General features: G+C 43.6%; 1 protein-coding gene across 1 annotated transcript in view; it reads right to left on the bottom strand.

Moving 5' to 3' along the window:
* LOC140312734 (TBC1 domain family member 12-like) overlaps nucleotides 1-14,675 on the bottom strand; it is a 32,285-nt gene extending 17,610 nt beyond the window's left edge. The window contains exons 1-2 of the mRNA XM_072390525.1: nucleotides 13,010-14,675; nucleotides 479-614 (exon numbers count right to left, since the gene is read on the bottom strand). Coding sequence (XP_072246626.1) covers nucleotides 479-614; nucleotides 13,010-14,349 — 1,476 coding nt within the window. The 5' untranslated portion in view covers nucleotides 14,350-14,675. The remainder of the gene's footprint in view (nucleotides 1-478; nucleotides 615-13,009) is intronic.
* Between the last annotated feature and the right edge of the window lie 108 nt (nucleotides 14,676-14,783).

The raw sequence follows: 14,783 nt of genomic DNA, 5'->3' as shown, positions 1-14,783 counted from the left end.
CCTGGAGAACTATTCCTGAAGACTCCTTAAAGAAATGACAGAAAGCTGGTCTCAGAGGGTTCAGGCTGTGTTGGAGAATAAAGGAGCTCAGACCAGAGATTCACTTCTGCCCCAGATTTATTTTATTTCTCTGCAGCTGTTTCCTGTTTTCATGGAGAAATATAAAGAAATGAAGGCTGGATGAAGACTTTTGGACAGAAGTGTCCATGAAAAAGCTGAAGAATGTTAAATAATCTTTACTCAGAGGTTATCTTTCATGAGGTGTCCAACAACAACAGAAACAGTGATCAGACTTCTTATCTGATCTGTTCAGTCAAATAAAACAACCTTCTCCTGACCTACTTCATAACATCATGTACTCGGTCTCGGTTCCCCCCGTTCTGTGGTTGTAATCCTTACATTTTGGATTTATGAGCCTCTGATCAGGGGAAAAGCAGCCGGTCACACATGTGAACAGCTTCGTGTTTAAAGAACCAACCTGCTGTGTGCACAACGTGGCGCCGAGGTCACTGCTTTCATCGCCCTCTCTGGCTGCCGTCTTGCCAAACAGTCGCCACCCTGATGCATTGTGGGAAGCTGCTTTGGGCTCTTTGGATTTCCTAGAAAACAGGCTCCTGAAAGAAAGACAGAAAGGAAGGTTGTTGTTATCTTAACTCTTCAGAGAAACTGTAACATGAGTTTAAACTCATTTTATTTATACATTAAAAAGATGAAATGCAACAAAGCTCAGCTCCAACGCTTTACTGGGAGCGCTAACGTTAGCTTTTCATGCTAAAAACAAACTGATATCTGTGTGTTAAAAGAATAAAATGTCATTTTATTTATACATTAAAAAGATGAAATGCAACAAAGCTCAGTTCCAACGCTTTACTGGGAGCGCTAACGTTAGCTTTTCATGCTAAAAACCAGCTGATATTTGTGTGTTAAAAGAATAAAATGTCATTTATACATTAAAAAGATGAAATGCAACAAAGCTCAGCTCCAACGCTTTACTTGGAGCGCTAACGTTAGCTTTTCATGCTAAAAACAAGCTGATATTTGTGTGTTAAAAGGATAAAATGTCATTTTATTTATACATAAAAAGATGAAATGCAACAAAGCTCAGTTCCAACGCTTTACTGGGAGCGCTAACGTTAGCTTTTCATGCTAAAGACAAACTGATATCTGTGTGTTAAAAGAATAAAATGTCATTTTATTTATACATTAAAAAGATGAAATGCAACAAAGCTCAGCTCCAACGCTTTACTGGGAGCGCTAACGTTAGCTTTTCATGCTAAAAACAAACTGATATCTGTGTTAAAAGAATAAAATGTCATTTTATTTATACATTAAAAAGATGAAATGCAACAAAGCTCAGCTCCAACGCTTTACTGGGAGCGCTAACGTTAGCTTTTCATGCTAAAAACAAACTGATATCTGTGTATTAAAAGAATAAAATGTCATTTTATTTATACATTAAAAAGATGAAATGCAACAAAGCTCAGCTCCAACGCTTTACTGGGAGCGCTAACGTTAGCTTTTCATGCTAAAAACAAACTGATATCTGTGTGTTAAAAGACTAAAATGTCATTTTATTTATACATTAAAAAGATGAAATGCAACAAAGCTCAGCTCCAATGCTTTACTGGGAGCGCTAACGTTAGCTTTTCATGCTAAAAACAAACTGATATCTGTGTGTTAAAAGAATAAAATGTCATTTTATTTATACATTAAAAAGATGAAATGCAACAAAGCTCAGCTCCAACGCTTTACTGGGAGCGCTAACGTTAGCTTCTCATGCTAAAAACAAACTGATATCTGTGTATTAAAAGAATAAAATGTCATTTTATTTATACATTAAAAAGATGAAATGCAACAAAGCTCAGCCCCAACGCTTTACTGGGAGCGCTAACGTTAGCTGTTCATGCTAAAAACAAACTGATATCTATGTGTTAAAAGAATAAAATGTCATTTTATTCATACATTAAAAAGATGAAATGCAACAAAGCTCAGCTCCAACGCTTTACTGGGAGCGCTAACGTTAGCTTTTCATGCTAAAAACAAACTGATATCTGTGTGTTAAAAGAATAAAATGTCATTTTATTTATACATTAAAAAGATGAAATGCAACAAAGCTCAGCTCCAACGCTTTACTGGGAGCGCTAACGTTAGCTTTTCATGCTAAAAACAAACTGATATCTGTGTGTTTAAAGAATAAAATGTCATTTTATTCATACATTAAAAAGATGAAATGCAACAAAGCTCAGCTCCAACGCTTTACTGGGAGCGCTAACGTTAGCTTTTCATGCTAAAAACAAGCTGATATTTGTGTGTTAAAAGAATAAAATCTCATTTTATTTATACATTAAAAAGATGAAATGCAACAAAGCTCAGCTCCAACGCTTTACTGGGAGCGCTAACGTTAGCTTTTCATGCTAAAAACAAACTGATATCTGTGTGTTAAAAGAATAAAATCTCATTTTATTTATACATTAAAAAGATGAAATGCAACAAAGCTCAGCTTCAACGCTTTACTGGGAGCGCTAACGTTAGCTTTTCATGCTAAAAACAAACTGATATCTCTGTGTTAAAAGAATAAAATGTCATTTTATTTATACATTAAAAAGGTGAAATGCAACAAAGCTCAGCTCCAACGCTTTACTGGGAGCGCTAACGGTAGCTTTTCATGCTAAAAACAAACTGATATCTGTGTTAAAAGAATAAAATCTCATTTTATTTATACATTAAAAAGATGAAATGCAACAAAGCTCAGCTTCAACGCTTTACTGGGAGCGCTAACGTTAGCTTTTCATGCTAAAAACAAACTGATATCTGTGTGTTAAAAGAATAAAATGTCATTTTATTTATACATTAAAAAGGTGAAATGCAACAAAGCTCAGCTCCAACGCTTTACTGGGAGCGCTAACGGTAGCTTTTCATGCTAAAAACAAACTGATATCTGTGTATTAAAAGAATAAAATGTCATTTTATTTATACATTAAAAAGATGAAATGCAACAAAGCTCAGCTCCAACGCTTTACTGGGAGCGCTAACGTTAGCTTTTCATGCTAAAAACAAACTGATATCTGTGTTAAAAGAATAAAATGTCATTTTATTTATACATTAAAAAGATGAAATGCAACAAAGCTCAGTTCCAACGCTTTACTGGGAGCGCTAACGTTAGCTTTTCATGCTAAAAACAAACTGATATCTGTGTGTTAAAAGAATAAAATGTCATTTTATTTATACATTAAAAAGATGAAATGCAACAAAGCTCAGCTCCAACACTTTACTGGGAGCGCTAACGTTAGCTTTTCATGCTAAAAACAAACTGATATCTGTGTGTTAAAAGAATAAAATGTCATTTTATTTATACATTAAAAAGATGAAATGCAACAAAGCTCAGCTCCAACGCTTTACTGGGAGCGCTAACGTTAGCTTTTCATGCTAAAAACAAACTGATATCTGTGTGTTAAAAGAATAAAAACTCATTTTATTTATACATTAAAAAGATGAAATGCAACAAAGCTCAGCTCCAACACTTTACTGGGAGCGCTAACGTTAGCTTTTCATGCTAAAGACAAACTGATATCTGTGTATTAAAAGAATAAAATGTCATTTTATTTATACATTAAAAAGATGAAATGCAACAAAGCTCAGCTCCAACGCTTTACTGGGAGCGCTAACGTTAGCTTTTCATGCTAAAAACAAACTGATATCTGTGTGTTAAAAGAATAAAATGTCATTTTATTTATACATTAAAAAGATGAAATGCAACAAAGCTCAGCTCCAACGCTTTACTGGGAGCGCTAACGTTAGCTTTTCATGCTAAAAACAAACTGATATCTGTCTATTAAAAGAATAAAATGTCATTTTATTTATACATTAAAAAGATGAAATGCAACAAAGCTCAGCTCCAACGCTTTACTGGGAGCGCTAACGTTAGCTTTTCATGCTAAAAACAAACTGATATCTGTGTGTTAAAAGAATAAAATGTCATTTTATTTATACATTAAAAAGATGAAATGCAACAAAGCTCAGCTCCAACGCTTTACTGGGAGCGCTAACGTTAGCTTTTCATGCTAAAAACAAACTGATATCTGTGTGTTAAAAGAATAAAATGTCATTTTATTTATACATTAAAAAGATGAAATGCAACAAAGCTCAGCTCCAACGCTTTACTGGGAGCGCTAACGTTAGCTTTTCATGCTAAAAACAAACTGATATCTGTGTGTTAAAAGAATAAAATGTCATTTTATTTATACATTAAAAAGATGAAATGAAACAAAGCTCAGCTCCAACGCTTTACTGGGAGCGCTAACGTTAGCTTTTCATGCTAAAAACAAACTGATATCCGTGTGTTAAAAGAATAAAATGTAATTTTATTTATACATTAAAAAGATGAAATGCAACAAAGCTCAGCTCCAACGCTTTACTGGGAGCGCTAACGTTAGCTTTTCATGCTAAAAACAAACTGATATCCGTGTGTTAAAAGAATAAAATGTAATTTTATTTATACATTAAAAAGATGAAATGCAACAAAGCTCAGCTCCAACGCTTTACTGGGAGCGCTAACGTTAGCTTTTCATGCTAAAAACAAACTGATATCTGTGTTAAAAGAATAAAATGTCATTTTATTTATACATTAAAAAGATGAAATGCAACAAAGCTCAGCTCCAACACTTTACTGGGAGCGCTAACGTTAGCTTTTCATGCTAAAAACAAACTGATATCTGTCTATTAAAAGAATAAAATGTCATTTTATTTATACATTAAAAAGATGAAATGCAACAAAGCTCAGCTCCAACGCTTTACTGGGAGCGCTAACGTTAGCTTTTCAAGCTAAAATCAAGCTGATATCTGTGTATTAAAAGAATAAAATGTCATTAAAAACATGTTTAAGTCGACTGTGATTTAATGTCAGCTGATAAAGTGAAAAATACTAAAATATAATATTTAATCTAATGAGGATACTTCCTCCATTTGAACACGTTTTAATGCTAACAAGGCGACAGCCACAGCCTCATCAATGCTGTTCTTCTGAGCTGTGACCCACCAGCAACAGAACCGACCCGCTGGAGAGCCGGAGCGGGTTCAAGGGAACATTCAGCTTCAACAAATCTATTCCAAACTCAAATAAATAAGAAACATTTCCCTCCAGGTCCGGTTCGGTCAGTATGTGAAACCTTTCTGAACTTCCTTAGAGTCAGAACCACATTACAAAGTTCTTTCCAGGAAAATCCAAGGCCGGCCATTAAGAGTGGGACCCAGCGAACTGAAACGGGCCCAGAGAATAATTCATTCCTGAAAGTTTCCTTTTCTATGATCCACTTTCTTTCGTTTGAAAGATTTTCTCAGTCAGTTTCCAGTAGAAACGAAGGAGGAATTGTGGTCACGCGTTGAGCTGTGAACTCATCCTGATGGTGCAGCTGCAGCAGTTTTTTGTCCAGTTTCTGGTCAGCTGGTGCGAAGCCGAAGACGAGCGCAGGAGGCAGAGGAAGTGGAGGTTTCAGAGGGGGAAGTGGAGGTGAAAAGGAGAAGAGAAGCAAACACCCGACGCTGAACCCCGACACACAGTTTTCCTCCGTCTGAGCAGCAGAACCAGCATCAAAAACTCAAAATTCACAGAGAGGAATGCAGATGAAAGGCTAAAAGAACACGAAACACGAGCCTGGAGTGGAGAAGTTTTAGATTAACTGATTTAATGGTGAGAATCTGCAGCTTGTCAGAGGAAAGGATGCAAACACTGTCCTGCTTTGCATCAGGAAACCAAACGTAAATGGCTGGTTGTGGCTGTGGTGCAACAAGTGAAAGAACACAGAAATAGAAAAGGGGAAGTTGTGCTCGGCTTTACTGGAAAGTGCTGCTCATCTGAAATGTGTGAAAGAGATGCAGCAGGTCGGATCATCCTGCAGCACAAAGGTTTTGTTCTAAATAATTAACCACAGAGGTGACAGAGCTCATTAACTCCTTAATAATTAAAACCCTCCCGGCGTGGCTCTGACAGCAACAGGAGGACCTAAATGTTGAGGGTCTGCTCAGCGCTCGCAGTGAAACTGAAGAAGCATTCCTGGCTCTGTTTGTTCTGCGTGGGTCATGTGACGGCGCCTGACGGGCCGGCGGCGTGGCCTCCTTCCAGCAGAGCCGTTTCCTGCTCGGCGTTCCTCTCCGTCTGTCTGGATTCCTCTGAGACGCCGTGACATTGAAGCCAGCTGCCGAGGATCGCCTCCAAACCCAAACCGAGACGCACTGAGGCGGAGATTTAACCAACAGAAAAGCTCCTCCACCTGCCAGTGAACGCCGCCTTCGAGCCGTTTTCACTCCTCCAGGAATGACGTCAGTGTTTAAAGTGGGAAAACAGTCGCTGCATGAATCATCCGCTAAATAAAAGGCAATTAATGAGAAACAGAACCATCCTTAAACACACAGCCACCTTCCAAATCTGCTACATTCATCTGAAAGGCTTCAGAAACGGAGTTACAGACGCTTTAAAACCAGTAACTCTAACAGAAAAGGTCAGTCTCCACACTGCCAGCCTCCCCCCGAACACCAGATTTACTTTTACTCTCCTCAGAAACTCTAAAAATCTGCCCAGAATGCCGCTTTCACACGTGAACACACAGCAAGGACTTTCCTTAACGGACACTTAAAGTTTGGCTCGGTGTTGGATGAGAAGAGGGCCGAGCGCTTTCCTCTGTGAAGGCAGGTATTAATCAGAAGTTAAGCAGCTTGGTTTTATTTAGATGCAACATGTTACTGAGCTGAATGTCAGGATCAACAGTAAATTTCACCCCAGATGGGCTCATACTGGCAGGAAGCAGCACGAACAGGGCAGCATATAATATGAATACACACCATGAGGTGCTGGAGACACCGGAACGGGTGGATATTCTGTGTTTCTGGGGATATAATTAAGAATTTAATCATATCTGACCTGTAGAACAGTTCAACTAATGAGTGATTTCATTAGCTGAGGAAGAAACCTGCTCTTCTGGTTTTAATAAGGCGATAACAGCAGATGAGTAACTCTGTATTTCCTACTAATATTAAGCTGAATGATACTCAAGAACACCAAGCATCTGTTTAAAGTCCACATACCATCCCACCTTAGAGGATGCAGCCTCTAAATAAGGCATTATCTGTCTTTATTTCACCAATACTTTAAGAAGAATGAATGAATGAACGTGTGCTATAGCTCTGTTAGCTCATAGCTGCTGTTAGCTCATAGCTCTGTTAGCTCATAGCTGCTGTTAGCTCATAGCTCTGTTAGCTCATAGCTGCTGTTAGCTCATAGCTCTGTTAGCTCATAGCTGCTGTTAGCTCATAGCTCTGTTAGCTCATAGCTCTGTTAGCTCATAGCTGCTGTTAGCTCATAGCTGCTGTTAGCTCATAGCTCTGTTAGCTCATAGCTGCTGTTAGCTCATAGCTCTGTTAGCTCATAGCTGCTGTTAGCTCATAGCTCTGTTAGCTCATAGCTGCTGTTAGCTCATAGCTGCTGTTAGCTCATAGCTCTGTTAGCTCATAGCTGCTGTTAGCTCATAGCTCTGTTAGCTCATAGCTGCTGTTAGCTCATAGCTCTGTTAGCTCATAGCTGCTGTTAGCTCATAGCTCTGTTAGCTCATAGCTGCTGTTAGCTCATAGCTCTGTTAGCTCATAGCTGCTGTTAGCTCATAGCTCTGTTAGCTCATAGCTCTGTTAGCTCATAGCTGCTGTTAGCTCATAGCTGCTGTTAGCTCATAGCTGCTGTTAGCTCATAGCTCTGTTAGCTCATAGCTGCTGTTAGCTCATAGCTCTGTTAGCTCATAGCTGCTGTTAGCTCATAGCTGCTGTTAGCTCATAGCTCTGTTAGCTCATAGCTGCTGTTAGCTCATAGCTCTGTTAGCTCATAGCTGCTGTTAGCTCATAGCTCTGTTAGCTCATAGCTGCTGTTAGCTCATAGCTGCTGTTAGCTCATAGCTGCTGTTAGCTCATAGCTGCTGTTAGCTCATAGCTGCTGTTATGTGGCTACTTGCAGCTATAGGAGAGCTAAACGGAGGGATTTCTACACAGGCACTCTACTGGGACCACTTCATCCACACGCCCCCCTGCAGCACAGTTTATTCACTCCGGTAAGAACGTCCATCTTACTCAAAGTCGTCGTTCACGTCGTCAAAATCTGATAAATATCCTGCCATGTTGCACAAAACTATCAGCAGCAAACTCTGTGTGAAGTTAGCCGACTGTCACAGAGCACGGAGTGAATAAACTGTGCTGCAGGGGGGCGTGTGGATGAAGTGGTCCCAGTAGAGTGCCTGTGTAGAAATCCCTCCGTTAGCTCTCCTATAGCTGCAAGTAGCCACATAACAGCAGCTATGAGCTAACAGAGCTATAGCACACGTTCATTCATTCATTCTTCTTAAAGTATTGGTGAAATAAAGACAGATAATGCCTTATTTAGAGGCTCTAAGCCCCGTTCTCTCCGTTATATGGATCTCCAGTTATCTAAATATCTTCTGAAGGACGCAGACTTTCACCAAACTGTTCTCGGTGAGCAGATGAACGTATTTCATGCCAGAAATAAGGTTTAAAAACACCGGAGTTCAGATGCTTTTCACAGCCGGTTTTCTCTCTCACTACAATCCAAGTAACTTTCTATTAAAGGCCTTAAAGATGTTAAAGGCCTCTCTGCAGCGCCGCCATCTTGTCTAATCAGGGTCACTTCTGCCCATAAAAGATGAGGATGGCGACGGCTGAAAGGTGACGTTGAAGCTTCCTGTTTCTCGTGCACACAGCAGCTGAACTGGTGTTTGATACATCCTGGTTCAATTAACAGTTTGCATTAGCATTGCTGGTTTTAAAATGAGAGAAACTTATCATTCAGACTTTTATTTCAGCTGCATGTGACACCTTCGGACGCTTTCCAGGCCCCCCCCCCCCCCCCGTCCTGAACCCCAACAGGCATCGCTGAGCACCAGCAGACCTCCAAAATAAGAACAGACCCGACTCGATTCAGCTCTGTAACTAAATTAACGCCATCTGGACACCCGAACCCCCGGCGCCGTGGTTACGGCGGTCTGGACTCGGATGATGGAGCAGCTCTCAGACTTCTGCATGTTGTCGACAGACACAAGCAGCAACAAAGCATCCGTCTGTCCTCCTGTTGCTTCTCCCAGGCAGAAACATCTGTATTTCTCTGTTATCTAACACCTTAAAACACCGTTGTCTTGGGTTTTGTGTGTTTTTAACAGCTTTTTAACAGCAAAACGCTGGTGGAAACTAAAGTTAAGAACGTGGTTTCTCAGCCTCCAGGCGCTCCAGGGCAGCTCAGGCCCAGGAATGCACATATTTTCCAGGTTCATGCAGCTCTGAGTGTCCTCTGGAGCTGTGATGATAGTCTTTCAGTGTGTGCTTGTTAAAAAGATCCCGAAACATCAGCGTTTCAGGAAGTGAGAACGAGTGAGGACGGTCACACCAGGTTAAACCGTGTGATGAATCGGCTTCAGAAAAGCAGAGCAAAGAGCAGAGGGAGCTGTGAATGTGGGCTAAGCCCCGAGGAAAGAGGCCAGTCTAAGCTCACCGCCGTGTCCCTGACTGCACAGATTCAGAAGATTCAGGCTTTTGGACCCAACCGCAGCCCTGAGATGCTTTAAAAAGATGCAAGTGATCCGGTTGCCCGGCAACATCCTCCATAATCCCTCCATGATGAGAGAAAGTGATGCTGAACGTGGAAAAACCCCCCAAAGAGTCTCTGTTCCTCTCCGGCTGAAAAAGCAGGAAACACAGAGCGCGATTCCAGACTTTGGAAAAGAGGAACCTGTGAATCTCTTTTTAGAGACATGGAGCTCTGCAGAACACCCAGTTCACTGAGCTCCGGTCATCCTGCTGCCATCGGTGGTTCTGACAGAAGGACCCGGCTGTCTGCAGAAAGTGAATGTCGGAGGGAACTGGACCTTAGAGACTGGACTGCATTTCTGCAACAACTAAAGCTCCCAAAGTGAAGCAGCCTCCATCTTTCTGAGGGGTGGAAATCCAGCCAGATGCTGTTTTTCAGGCACCCTGAGGGCAGCTATGGGTGGACCAATCGGGTCACATGACCTCCTGCTGACACCTGAATGACTCTCAGACCACAGGAGGCAAGATCAGCTGATGTGATCTAACTATTTTTGCCACAAAACAGGCATGAGGAGGAAAAGCTGAGATGGCAGCATCGTTTTCAGGGGCCGGAAAGCATGGAAACCCTTTCCAGAGGGGGGGGTAAAAAAATATACTGGATAGAAACCTGAGAAAGGCCCCAGGAGAAGCAAGTTGTGGAGGTTTGGAAGTTTCCTGATGGAAGAAAATCATTTAAATAACACGATGAAATGTGGAAATCTGCAACTGTGAACCTGCCTCATCAAACCGTGTTTATTTCAGCAAAATACTGCTTAGTTTTACATCTCAGAGCATCTGTTTTACACAGACAGCAAGCCTTTCCTGCTGCAAAATCAACCAAAACTGCAACTCATCAGTTTCAGAACAGATTCAATAATCGCTGACTCTCATTTATTTTGATGGAGACGACTTCATGTTTATTAAAAGTTTTCCCCAAGTGCTTCTGAGGTTGCTCAGACTGAAAATGTGATGTTTTCCAGGCTGGAAATTCAGCATTTCATCACGCTGACCTGCAGCCTTCCTTTTGGAAACATGGAAACAACCTTTAAGAGACCTTTGAACCTTTAAAGTGGTGAATGACAAGAAGCATAAAGCTTCAAATCACACTAAATCTGCATTAAACTACAGTTTAAAACACATTATGCACCAAAAGGATCAAATATCTGCTTCTAGTTTTAGAATCTATAGAAATGACTTGGTTTGACAGTTGACTATAGCTTAAAAAAGATTTGACAGGTCAAAACAGCAATAAAAACCTCAACGTTACTCCAGAAGGTGACATTTGTGACTTAGAAAGAAGAAAAATAAATCCTCAGGATCTTACAGGACACACCTCAACAAAAGAACCTCAAATAAAAGCAATTTGTCCCGTTAGCAGAAGCATCCAGATGCAGAACGAGAGGCTCTCTGCAGCTGGAGACTTAATGATTTAATCAGATCCGGACCAGACGGAGGTCAGGAGTCCAGAGGGAGGGACACGTGTCCGGAGGTGGAAACAGCTTCACCAACCACGGCCCAAAAGGTTCTATTTCACTGAGGCAGATTCAGCAGGTGAACTAAAAACCAGCTCATCTGAATCCAGACTCACATCTGAGCTGAATCCAGACTCACATCTGAGCTGAATCCAGACTCACATCTGAGCTGAATTCAGACTCACATCTGAATCCAGACTCACATCTGAATCCAGACTCACATCTGAGCTGAATCCAGACTCACACCTGAGCTGAATCCAGACTCACATCTGAATCCAGACTCACATCTGAGCTGAATCCAGACTCACATCTGAGCTGAATCCAGACTCACATCTGAATCCAGACTCACATCTGAATCCAGACTCACATCTGAATCCAGACTCACATCTGAGCTGAATCCAGACTCACATCTGTACTGAATCCAGACTCACATCTGTGCTGAATCCAGACTCACATCTGTACTGAATCCAGACTCACATCTGTGCTGAATCCAGACTCACATCTGGATCCAGACTCACATCTGGATCCAGACTCACATCTGAGCTGAATCCAGACTCACATCTGAGCTGAATCCAGACTCACATCTGAGCTGAATCCAGACTCACATCTGAGCCGAATCCAGACTCACATCTGAGCCAAATCCAGACTCACATCTGGATCCAGACTCACATCTGAGCTGAATCCAGACTCACATCTGAGCTGAATCCAGACTCACATCTGAGCCAAATCCAGACTCACATCTGGATCCAGACTCACCTCTGGATCCAGACTCACCTCTGGATCCAGACTCACATCTGAGCTGAATCCAGACTCACATCTGAGCTGAATCCAGACTCACATCTGAGCTGAATCCAGACTCACATCTGAGCTGAATCCAGACTCACATCTGAGCTGAATCCAGACTCACATCTGAGCCGAATCCAGACTCACATCTGGATCCAGACTCACATCTGAATCCAGACTCACATCTGAGCTGAATCCAGACTCACATCTGCGCTGAATCCAGACTCACATCTGAGCTGAATCCAGACTCACATCTGAGCTGAATCCAGACTCACATCTGTGCTGAATCCAGACTCACATCTGAGCTGAATCCAGACTCACATCTGAGCTGAATCCAGACTCACATCTGCGCTGAATCCAGACTCACATCTGAGCTGAATCCAGACTCACATCTGAGCTGAATCCAGACTCACATCTGTACTGAATCCAGACTCACATCTAAATCCAGACTCACATCTGAATCCAGACTCACATCTGCTCTGAATCCAGACTCACATCTGAATCCAGACTCACATCTGCTCTGAATCCAGACTCACATCTGCTCTGAATCCAGACTCACATCTGCTCTGAATCCAGACTCACATCTGAGCTGAATCCAGACTCACATCTGAATCCAGACTCACGTCTGAATCCAGACTCACATCTGAGCTGAATCCAGACTCACATCTGAATCCAGACTCACATCTGAATCCAGACTCACATCTGAATCCAGACTCAGCTGGAGACAGACCTACAGACCTTTACTCCGTGTTTGGTGACAGATTAAAGCAACATTTCCTTCTCATGTCCACTCATATCTTCTATTTGTGACACTTCTACATGTTTGTTTCTGTCTGTTTAGCATCACTATAAATATTTATTATATTCACACTTCTTTGGTTGGTAATGAGACTGTCCTGAGAAACTATTCTGGATCATAGGTACTGAATTTCATATGAAGTGGTCTTTATTTGGGTCATGTCGCCGTGGCTTGAGGCTTTAACGAGTGTTCGGAGTCTAAGAAACTTTAAAAATCAGCTTTTCTGAAGCTGAACCCTGAACATGTGAAGGAAGCGGGTTGTTTTCTGCTAAATCAAGCCAGGTTCTGGGTCGCTGCTTCTTTGGGTTGCACTCAGTCGGGGACTTTCATCTTTACTCGATCTTACCTGGTGAAGAAATCAGCAATTCCGAACCTCTTTGGCATCAGCTTGAGGTCCGAGCTGTCGGTCTGGTCCGGCAGCTTGTCCGGGGCGCTCTGCCTCCGACCTGCCTCCAAAACGTTCCGCAGGTCCTCTTCGTAGCCCTCGTCCTCAAAGTAGAAGCCCCCATCATCGTCAGGAGACAGCGGGGTGGCATCGCAGCTGAGGGACACGGTGAGGTTGGGGTTAGTCCTCAGACTCTGCGGCCTGACGGGTAAGCAGAGGTCGGCGAAGTCCTCCTCATCCTCCCCGGTGTTGGGCTCGGACAGCGGCGGGCTGTCACTGTTCAGATTGGACAGGGTTGACGGGCTGGGTGAGGGGGGTTTGGCACTTAATCCCGTGGTGGGGGGGTCTGTGGAGGACTCCAGGAAGGGAGGGAGCTCGGGCGCCTCTGGGGCATCCTGCACCGGGCAGTGCGGCTCCAGCTGCCCGCTCAGACAGTAACCCCAGCCGGGCTCCTTTTCTTCCCTCGAACCCGAGTTAATGTCAGGGTTTATTTCCGGGGAATAGTCCGAGTCGGGCACAATGTGCAAATCACCGTTGGCTAGTTTCATATCTCCACAGTCCACGTCTCCCAAACCGAGTCTCTGACCCAGAAACTGAGGTTTACAATCAGCGACATCAGCTTCCAGACCGCCGCGAACCGGGCTGTCAACAGCCCCGTTGGGCATGTTCACACCCGGGAGACCCGCTGCGGGGCAGGCGCAGTTGCGCTGGTGCTTCCCCGAACATGTCAGTCCATCACCGGGGAGAGAAATCCTGCAGCCGCCGCCCGGAGCAGCGCACTCCCGGCTCTCTCCTCCCGTCGCCTCCGCAGGGAGCTGTTGCATCTGTCGGCCCGTCGCTGCTGAAACTGGACCCCCGAGCACAGCTGGACAGGAAGCGGTTGTAGTCCCTGCGAGGCCGAGCCTTCCTCCTCCTCCTCCTCCTCCTTCCCCCTCGACCATCGGCGGCTCCTCCCGGCCGAGTGACTCAGTGAATCCGTTCAAGCCGCCGCAAACCCCCGAAATCACACAGCTGTCAGTCAACTGTGCTGCGACCAAATCCAACATTATCTCAGAGCTGTGTGGGGGCGGCAGCTCTGAGGTGTCTCTGTTTACATTCCTCCCGTTACTGGCCACATAAGTGCGAGCCCCCCCGGCTTCCTGACCCCCGCTGACACCGGCGAGCAGCGCTTTGCTGCGGTCTTTCAGTGCGGTGCGAGCTATGTGACCCGATTTCCCGGCTTCTGTTCCCAACCCTGCTTCCTCTTCGTTTTCGTTCAAGTCGACGGCAAACGACCCTCCGTTCTCCTTCGTGGTTTCCATGACCACTCAGTCCGCCAAGCGCTCTGCGGCCCCAGGCGTAAATTCCCGCAACGAGTCCTCCGGCTCCGTTGGCCGAGCTCCGCAGCAGCAGGTTCTGTTGTTCTTGGAGGAGAGGGCTACCATTTTAGCCGGTGATCCCTCAGCGTTACCGAACTTGCACCGAATGTAACGGACTCATTACGGTGTTTTCTGAATCTAAACATATATCCCCGACTAGCGAAGTTAGGGCCGCCGCCGCCGGGCGGAAGATTAATTAAATCCCTCAACGTTTAGCTTGTTGCAGTAGCGGCATTCCTGCCACAGTCCAGCGCCATCTTGAAAATTCCCCAACAGTGACGTCATTCCTCTACCTCGCTCTCTGTGTTTTGATTCGCTGGAGGGTGTACAGTGACACCTGCCGCTCAAGCTGTGTAATTGCACCCGGGACTTCGATG

Source organism: Leuresthes tenuis, unplaced genomic scaffold (genome assembly GCF_036924035.1).
Source record: "Leuresthes tenuis unplaced genomic scaffold, fLeuTen1.0.hap1 SCAF_8, whole genome shotgun sequence".
NCBI classification, from domain to species: Eukaryota; Metazoa; Chordata; class Actinopteri; order Atheriniformes; family Atherinopsidae; genus Leuresthes; species Leuresthes tenuis.
The sequence above is the reverse complement of the archived record's forward strand: the minus strand, read 5'-3'. Positions and strand labels throughout refer to the sequence as shown.